This window comes from Micropterus dolomieu, linkage group LG20, assembly GCF_021292245.1.
Source record: "Micropterus dolomieu isolate WLL.071019.BEF.003 ecotype Adirondacks linkage group LG20, ASM2129224v1, whole genome shotgun sequence".
Taxonomy (NCBI): Eukaryota; Metazoa; Chordata; class Actinopteri; order Centrarchiformes; family Centrarchidae; genus Micropterus; species Micropterus dolomieu.
Window position 1 is genome coordinate 18,431,824 of NC_060169.1, and position 18,880 is coordinate 18,450,703.

The 18,880-nt window shown below is 40.0% G+C and overlaps 2 protein-coding genes across 6 annotated transcripts in view; one reads left to right on the forward strand and one right to left on the reverse strand.

Annotated features, from left to right (window-relative positions):
- mical2a (microtubule associated monooxygenase, calponin and LIM domain containing 2a) overlaps window positions 1–11,650 on the reverse strand; it is a 36,690-nt gene extending 25,040 nt beyond the window's left edge. Inside the window, exons 1-2 of one of the 4 annotated variants that reach the window (XM_046033407.1) lie at window positions 10,310–11,648; window positions 1,845–2,214 (exon numbers count right to left, since the gene is read on the reverse strand). In XM_046033407.1, the coding sequence (XP_045889363.1) occupies window positions 1,845–2,105 (261 nt within the window). In that variant the 5' untranslated portion in view covers window positions 2,106–2,214; window positions 10,310–11,648. Of the gene's footprint in view, window positions 1–1,844; window positions 2,215–10,309 lie in introns of all 4 variants that reach the window. The other 3 variants (XM_046033408.1, XM_046033405.1, XM_046033406.1) reach the window with 3 other exon arrangements.
- dkk3a (dickkopf WNT signaling pathway inhibitor 3a) lies at window positions 11,069–17,574 on the forward strand. Of its 2 annotated transcripts, XM_046033409.1 has the most exons (8): window positions 11,069–11,127; window positions 13,255–13,589; window positions 13,851–13,967; window positions 14,039–14,098; window positions 15,530–15,622; window positions 16,420–16,564; window positions 16,654–16,810; window positions 16,923–17,574. In XM_046033409.1, exons 2-8 carry the CDS (start codon window positions 13,383–13,385, stop codon window positions 17,008–17,010), a joined length of 867 nt encoding a protein of 288 aa, XP_045889365.1. In that variant the 5' UTR covers window positions 11,069–11,127; window positions 13,255–13,382; the 3' UTR covers window positions 17,011–17,574. The 2 variants fall into 2 exon arrangements, with proteins under 2 accessions (XP_045889365.1, XP_045889366.1); XM_046033410.1 differs by lacking the exon at window positions 11,069–11,127 and having other exon boundaries at window positions 12,992–13,589.
- Window positions 17,575–18,880: the final 1,306 nt, after the last annotated feature.

Genomic DNA, 18,880 nt, shown 5'->3' on the forward strand with positions numbered 1-18,880 from the left:
CGTCACCTTGTGATTCTCCATGGGAGAGGAGAAATTAGTAATCAAGTAAAAGCAGATTGTCTGTCCTGTGAGTGATTATAGTGTGCTTGTGCTGTGCACATGTGGAAATTAATAAGCAACTTATTAAAGCTCAGGCTTTTAGAAAAAAAAAGGAAATCTCATAAATTCATAATAAGTTAGTGTTTCAATAATGAGCACAATTCATTGTTTGTACATCTGGTTTACTACTTGGGTACGCAGTGCCACTTTTTAATTTTAATACTCAACCCTGTGGATTGTGAGAATTACAAAATATGACCTAAGACTTTTGGCTCAAAAGTTTAAGACACAAGTCACACTTTCTTCAAATGTTCACCTTCTTTCCTCTTACTGATTGTGGTGTTGGCTTAAATCTGACAGAACCTGTAAAACTGAGCTCACACTCAAGTATTTAAAAACACACTAATATCAACCTGGGCCTGGCTCCAGCCTTTTAGGAAGAGCCTAGAGCCTGCGTATAACTGGGGCCAAATAATCAGAGTTGCTGAGTGATGCTGTCTGTTTCTCTATGCAATAAAAACACTCTTCCAAGCTGGGGGCAGCTGAGGCCTGAAAGGTAATCACACTCCTCCAGGTTTTCCTACTTTCCCTCATCACCTTTACTGCCAAGTGCACGCCCCCCCCCCCCCACACACACACACACACACACACACCCTCTAACATGATTTCTTTGTCCACCTTGTCAGCTATCTCATCATAATTCAACTCGTGAATAGCTCTGAATGTTCAATAGCTCTCTTCTTACATGGGTTTGAAGAATTTCCTCTCTGTCTGTAATTTGTTTTCTGAATGTGATTGATTGTTTTTGTGTTATTTTGCTGCAGGGTTAGATGTAGCAGTGCACAGTTTTCTTCTATGTCCCATGTCATGTTTCATTTGATTATGTTTACATCTGTTGCTTGTTGTGTTTATTGTACAGCGTGTTTGTTTCTTGGCTGTGATTTTACACCATTTTACTGTTTGTATGGCTAGACACATACACTAGGGGGGTTGTGCTGATGGTTCAGCGATGCATTTGTCTATAAAATAATGTTACATGATGTCATGTTTGCATTACAGCTTTGTTATGCAGCAGAAAGAATCAGAGCAAAGCAATGTATATCTATTTAATTTCCTGTCCTGTATGGTGGGAGCATTTGCAGTGAAAGAGTGGATGTTACTGTAGTTGATGGTCTGTGTTTTGGCAGGTAGAGGTTAAACTGATAACCATGACATTGCCTTAGCTATGGTACCCTGCAATGTACATGGAACTGTCCTGAGGAGGAACAAAGTGCAGATTGTTTAAAAAAATATAGGAACCACATGAGGTTAAGTCACAAAGACACTTCCTAAATCATAAAATGTCCTACTTAATGAGGTATGAGCAAAACCCTGTGATATTTTATATGTAATAATGCTATTCATATCAATAATGTCTTTACATGGAGAAGGGAAATGCAATTTTGACCTTCAAAGAGCCCTGAATGTTTCAGCTCATCTAATGCAGTTTAAATACAAAAAATCAACTTGCAGAGACTTACAACAACCAAAGTGAACATTTGTCTTTCTTATCTGTTTTGTCAAGTTTCCCCATTGTCATGATGCATCTGGCCACAGTTTGATATATTTGGAAAGCTCTTCAACTTTAGTTCATATTTTTGTTTTAAAAGAGCTGCTGTTAAATAACCACTTGTACAGTGCTTCAATTTAAATATATGTTGTTCTCTCTTATTTATAAATTCACAACCTTCATCTGCATTGGCCTATGATTAGTCAGTTTTTTGTGGCATCAAGTACAGCTGTACAAAACATATTAATAAACGTACCTTGGTGCCCACGCATGCCTGGCCTTTCTTGTACTCCTTATGGGACATTCTCTTGTCTAGCTTTGTCCATAGTGCTTTGGCCTTCCAGGTGGTGACCTTTGCCTTCAGGCTGCTGTAAAAGGTGCTGTGGTCTGCCGGGTCGAGGTCCAGTTGTCTGCAGAGGACGTTGAAGGCCTGAAGGGTTTCCTTACAGGTCGAGGCCTGGACAAAGTTCTCAAACAGCTTCCCCACATTATCCCTCTCCTCCTCTGTCTCGCCCATCTTCCCCCGCTACAGCAGATGGTTTGGTGTGCTGAGGCTCCTGCTTACTTCAGCACTCTTTGCCAGATGTGGCTACACCCTCAGCTTGGCCAGCACCGTCATGCCCAGTCTGAGGAGCCAAGACACATGAGAGTCTGATGTCATCTCATTGCAAAGCGTTTCTCACAGATGGCTTTAAGCAACTGATTTCTTTCCATATTCTATTCATAGATCCTGATATTTCAATTCATTTAAATGGGAATGTTAAAGTAATTTAAGTTAAGTTGACAACACAGCTGAATTTTATCTGCTCTATGAGTCCAGCTCACTTTACAGAATTGTCAAGAGGGCAGTCAGTACCAGTTCTCATTAACAGTGAATATCTAAGTCAACATGTGCATTTTGAAACACAGCTTACACCCACATTAAGTAGAGACAAGGCTGTGAGATAAATACTAGAGAGAAAGTCAAGCAAGAAAGTAAAAAAATGTGTCAGTCTGTTGAGGATATTTACTACTTGTACTTTACAGAGACATAACCATATGAGCCTGTAAAATTAGTTGTTTGTGGTTCTAGATAGTGCTTATTGGTTCAACTTAGAACCAAATTTTTCAATGGATTTAAGGTTTAGTGAACACACAGAACAGAACCATTGACAATTCAACATTAAATATCCACCATGGACAAATAATCTAAATTATACTGTTTTGTTTCAAGATATTAGGACTTTGCTAAAACTATAGCATTTTATTGGATTCAGCTGTATAGTTTTGTAGTAGAGTCTTGAATTGTAGGCAATATAAATTTTCATCTTTATAGAAGTATCAGCCTTCTTAATAGCAATAAAGGCTACTATAATGGCTACAGGGAATCAACAATATAAATGTTTCATTTGCTACAAACAGCTAACAGCTGAATTTAATTGCGGACAAAACTATATAAATAACACTTATTGTACACACATAGTTTATATACTCTGTTTATCAAGGTCAAAAAGTGGTTTCCCTATTATTGCAATTTAAAGATCAGTGTTTGTTTCTGTTAAGCAGCTTTCATTCCTGGAATAGAAGGTGCTTGATGAATGGCACAGCACTGACCATGGATGAGTGGACCAGAAAAGTATTTGTCTTGCGGTGTTTTCATTCCAGCTGAAAACCAGGCAATGTTTTCAGCAGTAAAAAGAGAGGGCTTTGAAACTAACTGTAATACAAGCCCACGCTAACGCAGATTGATCGGCTTTGACTGGGTCTGCATGCTTAACGACCCACCTTCTTCTAAGGTATGTGCATTCAGTATGCTTACATATGTGCCTGCGTGTGAAAGATACCGTTAATAAAACATGTGTGAGAATAGAGCTGAACTGACAAAATTAAATACAATGTAGTTTTTTATTTCCTCCAATCAACCATCAAGCATTTTGAAAATCATGCCAGGAAATCTGTGCCAGAACTCAACATCAAAGCAAAATGTGGAACTTTTCTGCATTAAGCATGAGTGTGCTCACTTGGGTGGAGTCCACAGCTTCTGTGAGTTTTGGAAGAAGCTTGCCTTTGATATTTTAATGACCCATGGAGCAGGACGGGCAGGGTTAGAGGACAGGTCAGGCCAACAGACCCCCCCAGTAATGCACTATTGCTGTCACACCCCACCCCAGGGCCTCAGGTGGCAACGTGACTGCGCCATGAAATTGTACATACATTTAGCCGGGAACAAAACACCAACGCATGCAAATGTTTTCTATGTTCAATGACCACTCTGTCTACAAGACTTGGTGGTGATTTGAATGTGGTGAGAGTTTGAAAGTCGCTCCCAAAGCAACAACATTTGCTTCCCTTTGGCTAAAATTAGCATATTAATTTGCACAAGATCCTGTTTGGCTTTGTGTTTGCATCCTGTTTTGGTGTTGCTGTTGTTTTACATTTCAGAGAAAGATTCAGGCAGGGAAAGGAACACCAACCAGCCCACAGAAATACTGTGCACCCAGCTGACCCTCAGTCTGCTTTATACACCTTTGTAGCTTCAAAAATCCCTTGTCCTGTTGGTGAGTACTGTGGACCCCCGAGGCCTTTCATAGCAGACATTCAGCCTCAAACTCAGGCAAGTTGACATTCCTTTACCACGTGCCTAGAAGAGCTTTGAACTGTCCCATCAGCATGACCCCAACCCTCAGTTAGCCCTTTCATTGGCTGCACCAGCCAGGTAGTCACAGGACCACCTCCAGAGTTGTTTGGGGAATTTACTCTCTGGTTGTCAATGAGTGAAAAGCGATGCCAGAGACAGCCGTGATATATGATGCAGGTGCTTTAATCAACAGACTCTGATGGGAAAATTGCTGTGTATTCTACCATGTGGTATGTGGAGTGTTTGGGGCCTACATAATATCTTCTGTGAAGCCTCTGTGGAGTTATTTCTTTTGACAGTTGAGTTTTGAGACGTTTGTTTGAGATAGTGAGAAGAAATTGTATGCCAAAAAGGATAAAATGGTCTAACTACTGTACAACAACAAACTAATTTTCACAATTGCTGTTTGTGGCTGTACTTTCACAAGAACCGCTAGTAATAATTTTATGTTGATATCATTTCATTCTAAACTTTGGCCAGCATACAATAATCTCTCATGCCTTTGGTGGAAAGTTCACATAAAGACATGTTGACTGCACTTAGGCTTTCACATTTCAGTCCAAGTAAAGTGGTAAAAAAAAAAGGCACAATTATTGGAACCATCTGTTGTACGAGTCTGCGAGGACTAATGAAAAGGTACCACTTACTATCTTCATAGCCAAGTCGATGCTCAACGCTCTCAAACTACATTGTCTCAGACAGAGTCCAATGACTTCACCATCGCAGTCTGAAGACAGAATGGAAAGTCACTTGTGGGCAGACAGAACAAACCCACAGTAAGGCTGTAAAAATACAACTAATGACAGACGAAGCGGAAAGAATACACATGCGTGAATACACACCATACATCACAGCTGAACCATATAATGCTTAAGAGGATCAGAGAGTTTAGTAGCAGATTTTACGTCTCCTGTCTGTTTAGAAAATTATCTGTGTGAGTGAAACCGACTGCAGCTAATAGGGAAAGTGACGGGCAGTGATTAATTTTTTTGTAAATAGTGAGGAATTTCTAGTGATATCTGCGGTTTGTTGGATATATTTAACAATTCAAGCACTTCTATCTCCTGATACTTTGTGTATAATTTTTTATGTCATTACTTTACTGTGGCACATTGCCCAAAGAGAAAAGTATCTGTACTTTGTGTATTACAGATATATACATATATAATGTGATCGAGTATATATATATATATATATATATATATATATATATATATATATATATATATATAAAAACAAAAATCACTGCTGTGTGCCTGAGACACATTGCAAGCTATCGTTTACAGTATGACAGAGGGGGAATGCTAGGAATGTGAAAAATGTACCTGTTACACCAGGGCGGCAAAAAAAGTAAATAAATCAGAACATGCACACTTTTATGCACACACATCCTCCAACATTCCTATAAAACAAACAAGGATCTCTTTATGACGTTAATTTGTTGAATTATTATACACTGATATACCTCATCATTAGTATTCTACAACATGGAAGGCAAGACAAGGAACAACCGAGTGAATATTTAAGTCTCATAGGACAAAGCAGGCATTAGTCTACACTTTAGTCATACTGTCATACTGTCATAACAAATCCCATGAAAACCAAAGCACAAATTCACAATACACCTACTGAACTTCCTGAAACAGTTTAGGCACTGTAGATGTTAGTTAAAGTTACTCAAACATAAGTAAATAGTACATTTGTTGGGGACTGCTTTAATCAGCGGATTAATAAACATTTGGTTCCAGAGTGAGTATTTACAACACAGTATGGTGTCCATGATTACAGTAATGAAGGAACATGTCACCAAGTGCAACTGTGTGGATCATTTACGTAAAATAATAAAAAAGAAGTATTGGAATCAATGGAGCTCTGTGGCACAGAGGAGTAAGCTAGGCTATATCAGGCTTTGGCTACACAGGTAGTACTTATTGGTAAGATCAATGTGTTATTGGTTTACAGTACAGTGGTTATTGGTTACAGTAGCTAACTTCAACTAGAAATAATTCATTTATATGTACAGTATATGACAACCTAACAGTAACCATGTGTTTGCCAGAGGTACATGCAATAGCTAGTCCTATTTAAAACATACAGTATAACTCTGACACTGAGAAAACTGTAAAGATACTGTACTAACAGTTAAACCAGTGACGCACTGTCTTCTTTTGTTTCTGCAGAGCACATAGATTCAGGCTATCAGAATACAATAGGAAGCTGACAACACAAGGAAAACATTGAGTGCTGGGAAATGCACATACTGTAGTGTCTCCAGCCAGCAACAGTAATTACAGACTGGACTGAAGAAAACCAGGAAGGAACCCTCTGTAAGCCTGATAAGCAGGCAGTGTGCCTCAGAAAACACCGCACTCATATGGACCTCAGCCCACCGGTTCTGCCCTTCACCAGGCCCCCAGAGCTCCACAGTATTATCTCAGCTCTCTGAAATCTGGCTGCGTGTTCGGGCAGCGGTGGCAAAACAAAAGAAGATCTGACTGACATGAGCAACGCAGTGACATTTGCAAAACGCAGTAAATGTCAGTCAACTTCAGAGGAGAAAACTGTCAGTTTTACACAAACAGGAGCAGGCTTTTGAAGGTCCAGGGCTGCTGTCTGCAGGCCCGTCTGGCCCCCGAGGTGTGTGCACCACATGGCTCCTTTAGAGAATGATTTAGCTGGACACACTGTGCACAGACGCCTGCACAGTTACTGACGCAAACAATTCACTTGAACAATTATTCTGACTAACTGCGGATACTCATTTGTTACAATAAATTAGTCTACTGGATTTTTTAGGATTATAGTGAGGATTCATCAGACCATTTCAAATTAGTGAACATGGATCCCCTTAAGCATACGATGTATACAATGTAATAAATATAAACCACAAGGTGAAGACAAGCTGCAAGCTGAGAGGCAGTGAGGGTCAAAGATCACTGGGCATCTCTCATTCATTCATAACACAGGGGGGCTCAGTGAAGGTTGAGGTGGCAGTGTTACCGCCTGGCAGGAATAGCGGATTCCATAAGCCAACTATCAGTAAAGCCAGACTCAGAATAGACAAGCGTCGTGTTGCAGAAGAAAACAGCACATGACCTGAAAAGATATCAACAGGGCCAGAACATGTAAACAACAAAACCTCACACAAAAATGTACAAAGTCCAACTCAATAACAGCCAAGTGTTCTGGGTTCACCTGTGTTAAACTCTAGCAGAGCCAGGAGGCAACACAGACTATTGCTTCTCACAAAACTAAGCTTTAAAAACTTGTTTGGTCTGGTTTCCTGTCCAGATCAAAGCTCGGAGGTGAGCTGCCTCTGTAAAATTCCACCTCTGTGAGTTTAAAGCATGACTAAGATATATTTTAAAAGCCTTTTCAGTGTGCTCCCTGTCCCTGCCAGATGGAAAGTGTTCATGATATCCCGGGGTGAATTTACCACAGCAAAGGTTCCCTGTACCTCCTTCTGTGGCTCCATCTTCAAATGTGCTATTGGTTTAGATGTGATATGTCCCATTACAATTATGTTGTTTTTTTCTGATACAGCAGCAAACTTTTACTGCAATTACTAGCCGGCTACGGGAAACAACATGCCCCACCTATCTCTGAAAGTTCCCATCTGCTCTGTGTGACTGACGCCTGGACGCACGTGTCCATTTTTAAGCTGTGGAACAAGGAAGGAAACATATTGCAGAGAGGAAGGAGAAAGTTTATAACACCTCCCTGGCAATAATGAGTACAAGCTTCCATTCAGTCAGTTTATCGGGCCCCATTTTACATTAACATAGTTTTCATCCACAGCATGATGTCCTCACATTTCTTTATAACTTGGATTTGTTAACTGACTGATTCATTCACTAAGACATTCATTTGCTGATTTATCCAGTAAATTGTTTGATCTATGTATCTCTTCTACGACATTATTTGTTGTTTTTAAAACTGAAATGCTAAGTTTTTAAATGATGTCTCACATTTATTGGTATTAATTATGTGTACCCGTAAGAAGCTATAACCACTGTCAGCTGAGTAGACTTGCATACGTAACACTCAATTGTGTGTCAATCTGAGCTGCCAAAGGCTGCCGTAACAGCGTCGACAGGTAGTGCCAAATGCAGCTACAACATACAGGACTGAGAGTCTGAAATGCTGTGGTGTGTTATCTACAGTCAGGTCATATAAAAAGCAAGGCAGTTGACGTAATTTTTAGATTTATTTTTTTTGTAAGCATCATTATAAGCCTTCGTTTGGCTGCATGATTGGAGGGATTTGTGCAGCTTTCTGTAATGCTGTTTTTATCTCCACACACTGTTGTTAAGTTAAACTCTAGTGAAGCTGGTAATTACAAACTAAATGTGAAAGGCTGGCACAAGAATTCCCAGTTGTAAGCGACTGGAGCAGTGTTGAAGCCTCTCATGCTAAGAGTTATTTCAGACATTTTGGCAACAGTCAAAGGACAGTTTGAAAAATGTGGAAGATTGTATATAAATGTCCACTGAATTAGTTTAGTTTTCTCATTGTGTTGCAGTGAAGTCCAGGGCGTTAGATGCATTTGTTCATACAGCTTGAATAAACAGCCTTAGGATCTTGTGATGTTTGTATGTCTTGGCTCTAAGGTAACTGTATCTGCACTGTTTACTGTATCTTTCCATATATTTTATAACATAGTCAAATGAATAACTCAAAGAAGGCTTACCCAGAGGGAAATTCCAGCAGGGGGAGAATAACATGGTTTGCAGTTGAATGTTTATGCACAAAGAGGTTGTTAATCTCTATGAGCATAAATCACACGGACTATCAGCGTCTGGACCAGAGACCCAGTTACTATGAACGCTGTTTAGATGTTAACACGTTCACTGGCAGTTTGGTTCTTACAGTTTAATGGAGAAGTGTGCGCTATATCTTCAACAGTCGTAAAGGAGACAGGAAATGATTGCTCACACAGCAGTGGGAAGGAGAACTACCGCTGTTTGTATGACTCTAGTGACCCCCTTTAAGAATGTTGCTGAACAAATCATGCATCATCTTGCAGGACATATGAATCATACCAGACCGGGGTGCTCATGGGGTATGTTGAAACATAGAAGAGGGAGAAGCAGATTAGTCTTACTGAAGAGTTTATAAAGTCTGACAAATTTATCATATAGTATTTTCTTTATGACAACTTTTCCCCCCTCATTTGGTCCAAATGTTTTTGAGCCTGACCATTTTGTCCTGCTTCATCAAGAATCCAGTGTTTATCAGAGTTCAGCTGTGTATTTGATCCGTAGATGCATATTAGCCACACTAGAAAACATTTACAGGCAGCTTCTGTCACTTACTGAGTTTCATTCAGTAAGCACAGCCTGTCAATGCCACACCTTTCTTTATTGTGCAGTTTGTGTCATTACAACCTCAAAGACAGAATGAGGGCTATTTACAGTCTGGAAGCTGCTGAGCAGGTGGAGTCTGACTTAAGTAAGGCTGAAAAGAATTAAACATCGGGTAAAGTTCATTAACTTGTACTGACAGGACCACTTTTAGCTTTGAAATCTGCAAATCCATCTTGAATGGGTTTGTTTTAAGGCATGTTTGAAAAGCAGCCACCCAGGCACTTGAACGTGATTTATGCTCAAAAGTGATTTACGACATAAACATCAGCATCACAAAAATGCAGGTTGCAAGTCAAGATAACCTTTTGTTTGTTATCAGGGAGCAGAAACAAGCCCAGATGTCTGACTCCTCTGTCAGACAATGTTCAATCACATCGGTCATAAAAAGACAGGAGATTTAAAGACGTTTTCATTAAACTCCAAACTCACCAGAAACACTGATACCTTGCTTATAGACAAACGGCAGCATATCAAATCAGCATTAACCCACTATTAACTTTCTAATTGAGACTAATGTAATAGCCAGTGTTGATAGTGAGCTCATACAGTGATCCGTAGGCTACTCGATGGCTGTTAATATAACCTTGTCTGGTTGTCATACTAGAACCCTTGTGTGTCACTGGGAGTTTGTTTTGTCAAATAAGGAAAACAGCACTTCTGTCAGGTGTCTCAGGCTCACACCACCCACCTGATTAGAAAAGACAAAAAAACTACAAGGCTTAACACAAAATAACTTACCTCATATCTCAATCTAATCCAAACTATTCTTCCTTTCAAGGTCTTCGGTCAAACACAGGTCCTGTGGACTGTCGTGTAAAGCGTGTGGGTCCTCAGTCAGCCTGACGGGCAGCAGTTTCTCTGTGCAGCTGTGTCCAGTGTTTGAGGGCGGTGCTCTAAAGTCGGACACATCCCTGAGCAGCTAAAGTGGCTTCTGTTTAATCCAGAGGATCCAGACTTTCTCGTGCCAAAAACATAGTTCAACTACTTAAACGACCACCCACCGTCTTTTGACAGCCTGCGAGTTTGCCCCACAGGTTGAAATGACAAATTACACAACAGACTGGGTATTTGGGAGTTTAACTGAATGTGGGTGGACTGCAAAGAACGTTACTTAAATCGTTAGCCTAAACTAAAATATAAAGATTATGAAGAAAGGTATAACTCAACCACTAATTGATTAATTTCAAGATGGAAACTTAATTCTTAACGTTACCAATGTTAGCTCTTAAGGTCCTCCTTTCCACGAGGCCACCTGTGACATATATATATATACGTCCCCGGACCACGGTTAGTCAATAAAAAGGTTACATTTTACAAAGTGTCAGCAGAAACTGTACTGTAGGAGCACATGGACAAAATCATTGAGCAAACACTGCAAACGTGTGCGTAAACTCTGGAGTCCCCGGCCCGGATATATTTAGTATGAAAGCAAATGACGCCATCTTGGGGCCGCACTATAAAATTACAGTCTGGGTTCACAGGACTCTGGTTCGCCTAAATTATTAAACCCATTTCCTCACTTACCTAAAGAGTGGCCATGCCATTTGTCAATTGAGGTAAATTGAGATGAATGGGATTTTGTTTGTGGTGCTCATGCTCATAGATAGCAGCATTGGAGAAATGATGGCAAACAGCAAAATATCTTACATGAAAAAAGTGGCCCAATTTCAGAACAAGCTGTAGGGGTCGTACGGTTTTTATGCGGATTATTTCTTTGTCTGAAAGTTGTTCCAATGAAAACTGCTGACGGTTATTATAACTGGGTAACGCTACCATATTTTACCCAGTAAGTTATAGATATACCCATGAGCTGAATTTAAATTAGAAGTTAGGACTTGTAAATTATGAGCTAATGTGACGGATAAAGTAATTTTTAAAATGTTCCTGATGTTGTTGACACCGACGCGTCTGTGTTACTGTTATCTAAATTAGCTACCGTTACAACAGGACAACCCAAATTTGGATTTCAGTATTTGCAGTCTCATCTTAGGAACTTACACTGCAGAAAACAATGCTAAGTCTTGTGCCTGCATCGTTATTTAAATTGTTTTAAATGCCAGTTAGTTAGCTCATAGTTGGTCAACCACCAAGTTTTTTTCATCAGCTAGCCAGTCAGCTAGCTACGGTTACTTGCAGTTAACTCGCGTAACGTTACTCATTTAGAAGAAAGAGGGTTACACTTGACAGGTGTTATGCGGAGTTTTGCATGCCTGCCGAGAATTGCACGCACCTCCAAATACTGCTTTTAAACGCTAATAATATTCTTTGTGGGGTCCATCAATGGTGTTAAATGATTCGAAGTATATATTTTATGAACGTTTAGAGTCTTTAATATTTTAATACACTTAGTAGAAGTACCATTACTTGACATTCACTAAATATGTGATAACGCCGTTTGATCAATGACCACAGCAAAGTGTCTGAAAAGGACCTAAAGAGGTGGATGCGTAATTCGGCAGATCAAATTTTGTAGGCTACCTGCCGAGATTTGCATCCACCTCTTTTCTCAGCATAAATGACCGTTTTAACCCACGTTTCGTTCATTTGACCTAATCTAATGTGACTCAGTGAGTAAGTCTGTTGTCAGGTAACAGTCACTGGACTGACATATATCTAATATCTATTTTGATAATTTTGTTACATTTAATAAAGCATAACGTTATTACAGCGCAGTTATGTTATGCTAATAGTTTTAACACAGCCGCACGTAACGTCAGTCCTGTTAGTGTTTACAGCCAACAGCTGATGAGAGTTGTTCTGGGTCCACTTCAGCGCCCTGACAGAGTACTGCCGGGAGCTGAATTACCACAGAGGTCGTCTCCAACCATTAAAACACAGCTACATAGCAACATTAGCGTTAGCCCTGTGGTTTGTTTACAGCTAACAGCTGATCCGGTCCGCCAGAGAAATCAACTTTTACTTTTTATTTAAGGACAGAGCCGTGCTGTTGTTTCACCGCTCCTCACTGGTGAACAGCCTGCAGTGTTTATTATTGTTAAATTTGTTAAATTTTAATAAGAGTGTGTTTTATTCATCTAGTGTGTCAAGCTTATTACTTCAATATATTCCCTGTAAATCTGATGTTAATATATAGATTTTACTCATGGATAGGCGTTAGGCAACTGTATGAATGAGCACTTTAGAGATATAGTGATGGTAATTATAATTATATATATATATATGGCTGGTCTGGTAGTATACTCAGGAAAGATTGTGAAAATGGACGGATTTAGCCGGAGTAGTGGCTTAATCGAATATTGACAACATATTTCTGTGGTTTTTACATGGTTTGAATTTGGTTGTGGCTCCATGGGGCTTTATAGAACCATGACAGAGAAAGATCAAGAGGTGAATTTGTGCATTATACTTTGTCAATTAGAGCAAGTCAGGCAGCCTTCTGTGTTTGAGAACTGCGCTGTTTTTTTTAATCGCCCACTAGAGGGCTGCAGCGCCGCAATAAGCCTAGTTAAAGTGAACGTAATGAACGAAATGACGAAAGATTCGTTCATTTTAATGAACGAGATTTGGTGACTCAGTCTTTCAAAAGAGTGACTTTTCCCATCACTAAATTCGGAACTATGTTTGAGGCGTCCTGAACATGTTTATTGAGCTTAACGAGCCATTTAGACTATCTATGTTGGAACCAGCTAATGTGTGTGTTTTTGTTGTTACCTGTTTATGAGGTGTTGTGGAGATGTACGTGTATGAGCTGATGGAGAGACCCCCCTCAGTGACGGAGAATCAGCTGTGGTGACGCTGTTTGTTTCTCAGCATTACCGCCACACCCTCCTCAGAGTGCAGCAGAAGCAGGATGAGCAGCATGATGCGAGTCGCCCTGTTAGTTTTGGCTCTTACAGCAGTCTGCAGTGGTATCCTCCCTGAGATAGTGGACCCGGGCATCACTCACATCCTGGAGGATAATTCCGCCCAGGGACAAACGGAGCTGGACCGCATGTTTGTAGAAGTGGATCAGCTGCCAGAGGATCCGCAGCAAAAGCCTGAGCATGCGTTTCATCAAGTAGGCATGCCAATTGCAGCTCTCAGTCAGCATCTAGATCTTACATGACATAGCATTATTTCACTGCTCCTTGCTGAAGTTATTGGCAGGTAGCCTGTAATGAGAATCTTTATATGACTAAAAAACTTAAATCTCTGGACAGAAGTACAAAAAAAGCTTAGAGGCAGAGGCAGCAGTGGAAGGAGCTAGGATATGGGAGTGACCTCATAATGCATCTCTTTACCTGAAATCTGTCTCTGATAATCTCTCTGATCCTTCTAGAAGAACGAGAGCATCAGTCAAAGCTCTCATCCCAATAGCCTTCCTCCAAGTCATCACAATGAAAGTGCCTCTGATAAAGTGATTGATAACGAACCTGTCCACACCTCAGGAGAGCAGGTAAACAAAAGTGAGATTGGGTTTGTTTCCCCTTGTGAATAAAACTTAACAGAGGTTCTGCGTTCACACAGGAGACGAACAACATTACCACAACCGTCCAGTCCAGTGACGTGGGGAACAACATCGATCATGTAAGTTTATTCTGTTTACCTACAGTCTTAAAATATCTACAACACTGTAAAACATACATCTTTAAACAGAACTCTTTCATTTTTTATAGACCTTTGAATTTTTCAACATGAAAAGACCTCAAGATTGCATAATGTCTGGTAGCAGCATCCCAGCCACTGACTTGGCATAATGTCTGCAAAGGAATCAAACTGTGTGTGTGTGTGTGTGTGTGTGTGTGTGTGTGTGTGTGTGTGTGAGTAGGATGTGCAGTGTGCATTAGTGTCTTCAGCCCGCAGAATGTATAAAATGAAAGAAACGTTAATACTGAGCTGATTTGTCAAGTGCATTTATCACAATGATAACTGTACAAAATGTTAGATAAATAAGGGATGACGTGGGCTTTGTGCTTTTGCTGCTTGTAATTGGAATTCACTTTCACAGGATTAAAGCTTCTAATAGAAGGTTTTATATACATGGTTATTCACAATTTAGTAGGGCTAAACAATTAATCAAAATCTTTTGCTAAAATACCATTTCAAATTAAATTTTGTCGTGCTGCAGAGATGTCCTGGCGTACACATCATATGCTACAGACTTAAGTAAACATTTTTGTTTGGTACGGATCCTTGCAAAAATCACATCATAATAATTTAAATAAGTTTTTTTATTGCATAACCAGTCTCCCATTTAGATGTTTTTTGAAAAATGTTCAGCTCTACATTTAACCCAAGTTAAAGAGCAACTTTCTGATAACTTCATTCATTGGATTGGAGTGTTACAGCACAAGTAAACCACAGCAGATAAAACACTGATTTGAATTACCTTGTCAGAATTATAGTGATGTGGATCATCACCTTCAGTTTAGTCTTGGCATCTTGCTACTTTTATACTTTGTGTATTGGCAGAAGAGAGCCCACTGAATGGTGTGCTTTTAGACACTTTATAGAAAGACAGAAGTGGTGAATAGCTGTTTACACAGTAATTCTAGGACAAGTCTGTCCTTGTTAGAAGAGATAAAAATAAAAAGGGAGGGACCTCTTTCTTTATAAATATGTTGCAGATTTTCTTCCTACCTAATTAGCTGCATAGAAGCCTGTGCAACCTAAAATTTACTCTGTGACCCGGATGTCTATAAAACCCAGAGTTTCTCTACCCCTTTAGGGTTTGAATCCCTATGTGATATCCACATGGGGTGGCCAGAGATTTCTTAGACTCATACATTAAAATTTGTTTGACGTATTTTACAAACACTTGTTCAGCATAAAGCATAATTTCTTTACATAAGTTGACCACCAGGAGCTCACTCCTGCTCTTGAAAATGTAAACAGTGCCATTCTTATTTCACATGATAACTGGACAGCTCTCTGATTGCTGTGAGTTTTTAGAACAAAGCAGAGTTAGAAAAGTCTGCGACAGCCTGTTGCAATCCTTCCTCTCTCTCTTGTCTTTAGGGATGCATCACTGATGAGGACTGTGGGAAGGGAAGGTATTGCCTTTATGACACGCACAACTCCAAGTGTCTGCCTTGCAAAGCAATCGATGTGGTAAGTGAAACTAAGTCACCCTTATATGAGCACCTGCTCTATTCAGTTTTTTCAAAAATGCATAATTGTTCTCGGGTCTGTCTCGCTGTCAAACACACACACACACAGTCGCTTCCGCGAAGCTGAGGTTTCACTTCGACTGCATTGCGGTGTGTCCACAAGTGTAATTGGAGTGTGTTGTTTGTGAACACTCAGTCCTATGAGCTTCACATGAAAGGACAGCATGTGTCAAGGTTAAAGAGCTCTTCTTTGCCTCTCTGCACTCTCAAAATACATCTAGAACAAAAAGAATATTAATGAGAGGCTTCTTTGTAGAGACTCTGGTTTTATTTAAGACTCAGTTATTACTACTGATTCTGTAGTGGCTTCATTGGATGCACTGGCCTTGGTGTAGCAGAGTAAAAAGCAATGCAAAGGGGAAAAGAGTCTGGCAGTCTGCCAAACATGGGTACACAGGGATAATAAATACACAGAGGACAGGATCTGTGTCTTGTCAGAAGTGCTGCACTGGAAAAGCTCTGCATGGAAATAACTAGAACACTGTTTACCTTATCCCCAAATGAACAATTCATAGAGGACACGTAGGAATAGGAACTTGTCTCACTGCTATCAGAGACCAGTTGACTAGCTGATCTCATTTATTTTTAACCAAAAAAACCCATCACGCTTAGAGAATCATTAATGTCATTAATACCCCAGTGAGTTTCAGTCTTGTTAAACTGAAGGCGCATGCCATGTTCTCACTTTTAAGACACCGATATTAGGAAAATGAAAAGTGTTCGTTTCTATTCTTTCAGTCCTGCACTACGGATAAGGAGTGCTGTGGTGAACAGCTGTGTGTATGGGGTCAGTGCAGTCAAAATGTAACAAAAGGAGAGGCTGGCAGCACCTGTCAGTACCAGACTGACTGCAGCCCAGACCTCTGCTGTGCTTTCCATAAAGGTACAGTCCAGCAAACAGTACAGCATATGCTGTTCAGTGATTCTGGACATTCTCTCACAAAATGTATCTGTGTTTTCTTGCACGTTCAGCCCTGCTCTTCCCAGTCTGCTCGGCCAAGCCCATTGAGCGCGAGCGCTGCCTTGGTGCCTCTAACCACCTGCTAGAGCTGGTGTCCTGGGATATCCAGGAAGAGGGACCCAGAAAACATTGCCCCTGTGCAGGAGATCTCCACTGCCAACACCTGGGGTGAGTGCAATAAATTTAGTAGCACACCATAAATCTTGTATTTGTTGTTGAGTGAATGATTCTGTTAAAATAAATCAAAGATAATCAAGCTCTGTATGCATGTTATCGACAGGCGAGGGTCCATGTGCCTTAAAGGAGAAGACTCAAGTGAAGAGGACCTGACGGACACTCTGTACTCAGAGATAGACTATATAATCTAGACACAGCTTGATTTGATTTACATTGCTGTGTAAACCGCTAGACAGAGGTCTCCGCTGACTCCAGAACTTGCAGTCATAGCACTTTGTTTGCTAGCTTAATGCAATGTGAAAAAGCTATACAGCATGGAAAATGGATGAAAGAATATTTATTTTATTTGCTTTAATTGAGACCTGAGGTTTACAATCCTTAAAGGTTTCTGAAAATGGAAATAACAAAAAAACAGGACACACTATATTTGAAAACTCCAGTACTGATACTGTAAGCTGGTTTCTTGACTATTTGCTGCATCTCTAACCCTTATCTAATGCTGATCCCAGCCGTAACATTAACCGTAACACACGCCGAATGCAACTCTAACACAGAAAAACTGTAAACTACTCACCTCACTGTTAAAAACTGTGAGACCAAAATACAACAGTTACCTTTGAGCCAACCAGTTTGCAGTCTTACTGCATTTACTGTGCACTAAGAAGACACCACATACCATCATGCTTCATGTACTGTATGATGAATGAAACAGTATCACAGAAGCAGGCAATAATAAATCATGTTTGAGCCTCCAAGAATCTTTCCTCAACAGTACACCTATATTCATGTACAGGGCACAACACTACCATGAGGTGTCAGCAGAACAACATCTGGTATAGGATTCTGTTAACGCTGAAATAGCAGCTTTGTATGACTACAACAGTTGGGTCATATTGCCATGTAGGAAGCTAATTTGCATCCCTTATACGTGTCGGATAATATGTCAAAGTTTATTTAAAAGTAAATCTAATTCCTGCTGCTTCAATCACAAAGTTTTTTGTAAAGAAAAATCTGTAATTTCTCTTATTCCTGAGAAAATGTTTTGGCAAACCTTGCTGCGTGATCCAAGCGATGTCTGCTCTGCTGCCAAGATTCCCGTGTTACTTTGTTCACGGAGGTACTGTTTGTTCTTGCAAAGAACAAGGCCTCAGCATTTTGGTGGCAGAGTTAACATGACAAGAGGAAACAGTCCAACATGCCATGTTGTGAGTTATTCTGTCCTTATTGTTAGGTGTATAATTATTTAATGTTTGTTTATTTTATATACATACTTTTTTCTCTCTCTATTCTTTAATAGTCCATTGTTGTCTTTCAAGAAGTAGCTTATATCCAGCAGAGTGTCAACAACAACATATACAAAAATTTATCAGACGTACGACTGAAACAGCAACTTATCCGTCTACTTTCAATTTGAGTGGCAATTACAATAACTTGTTTTGATTAGACCGATGGTGGACTTTTAGGACAGTAATTAATGGCTATTGTGATAAATCAGTCTGCTGAATGTAACCGATCCAAAATAACTCTCCTCAAATTTTTAGTCTTTATACTGTTAAGTTAGGTACACACTTCAACTGTAATAATGTTTTGGGCAGCTAAAATGAGTCAACACTTGGAAACCGCTGGATACTAGATTTTTTAAGACAATTTTCGGGCGTTTTAGCCTGTATTGGGATAGGACAGATGCAGGAAAGGAGGGAGTGAAGGAGGAGACGATATGCAGCAAAGGGCCACAGGCTGGAATTGAACACATGCAGCTCAATAACGGCTCAGCCTTGTACATGGGGTGTGTGCGCCCCATGTACAAGGCTTTAATAGAAAAGGGAATTTCTATTCCTTAACCATGACTTATTAGCCCAAATGCCTGTTAAGTCACATCATGGGAACAACGTAGTTTTTTTCCCCCCCAAGTTATGCTTTGTCAAGGACCTCTCTCCACACCTGCATCTCCTGCTTATGTTGCACAATTCTGTGACTCCAAACATTACTTTTACTTTTTAAAACATGCCTTTTAGTTCGATCATGTTGTTTATATGTTCTCCGTCTTCCATGTACAGCAAT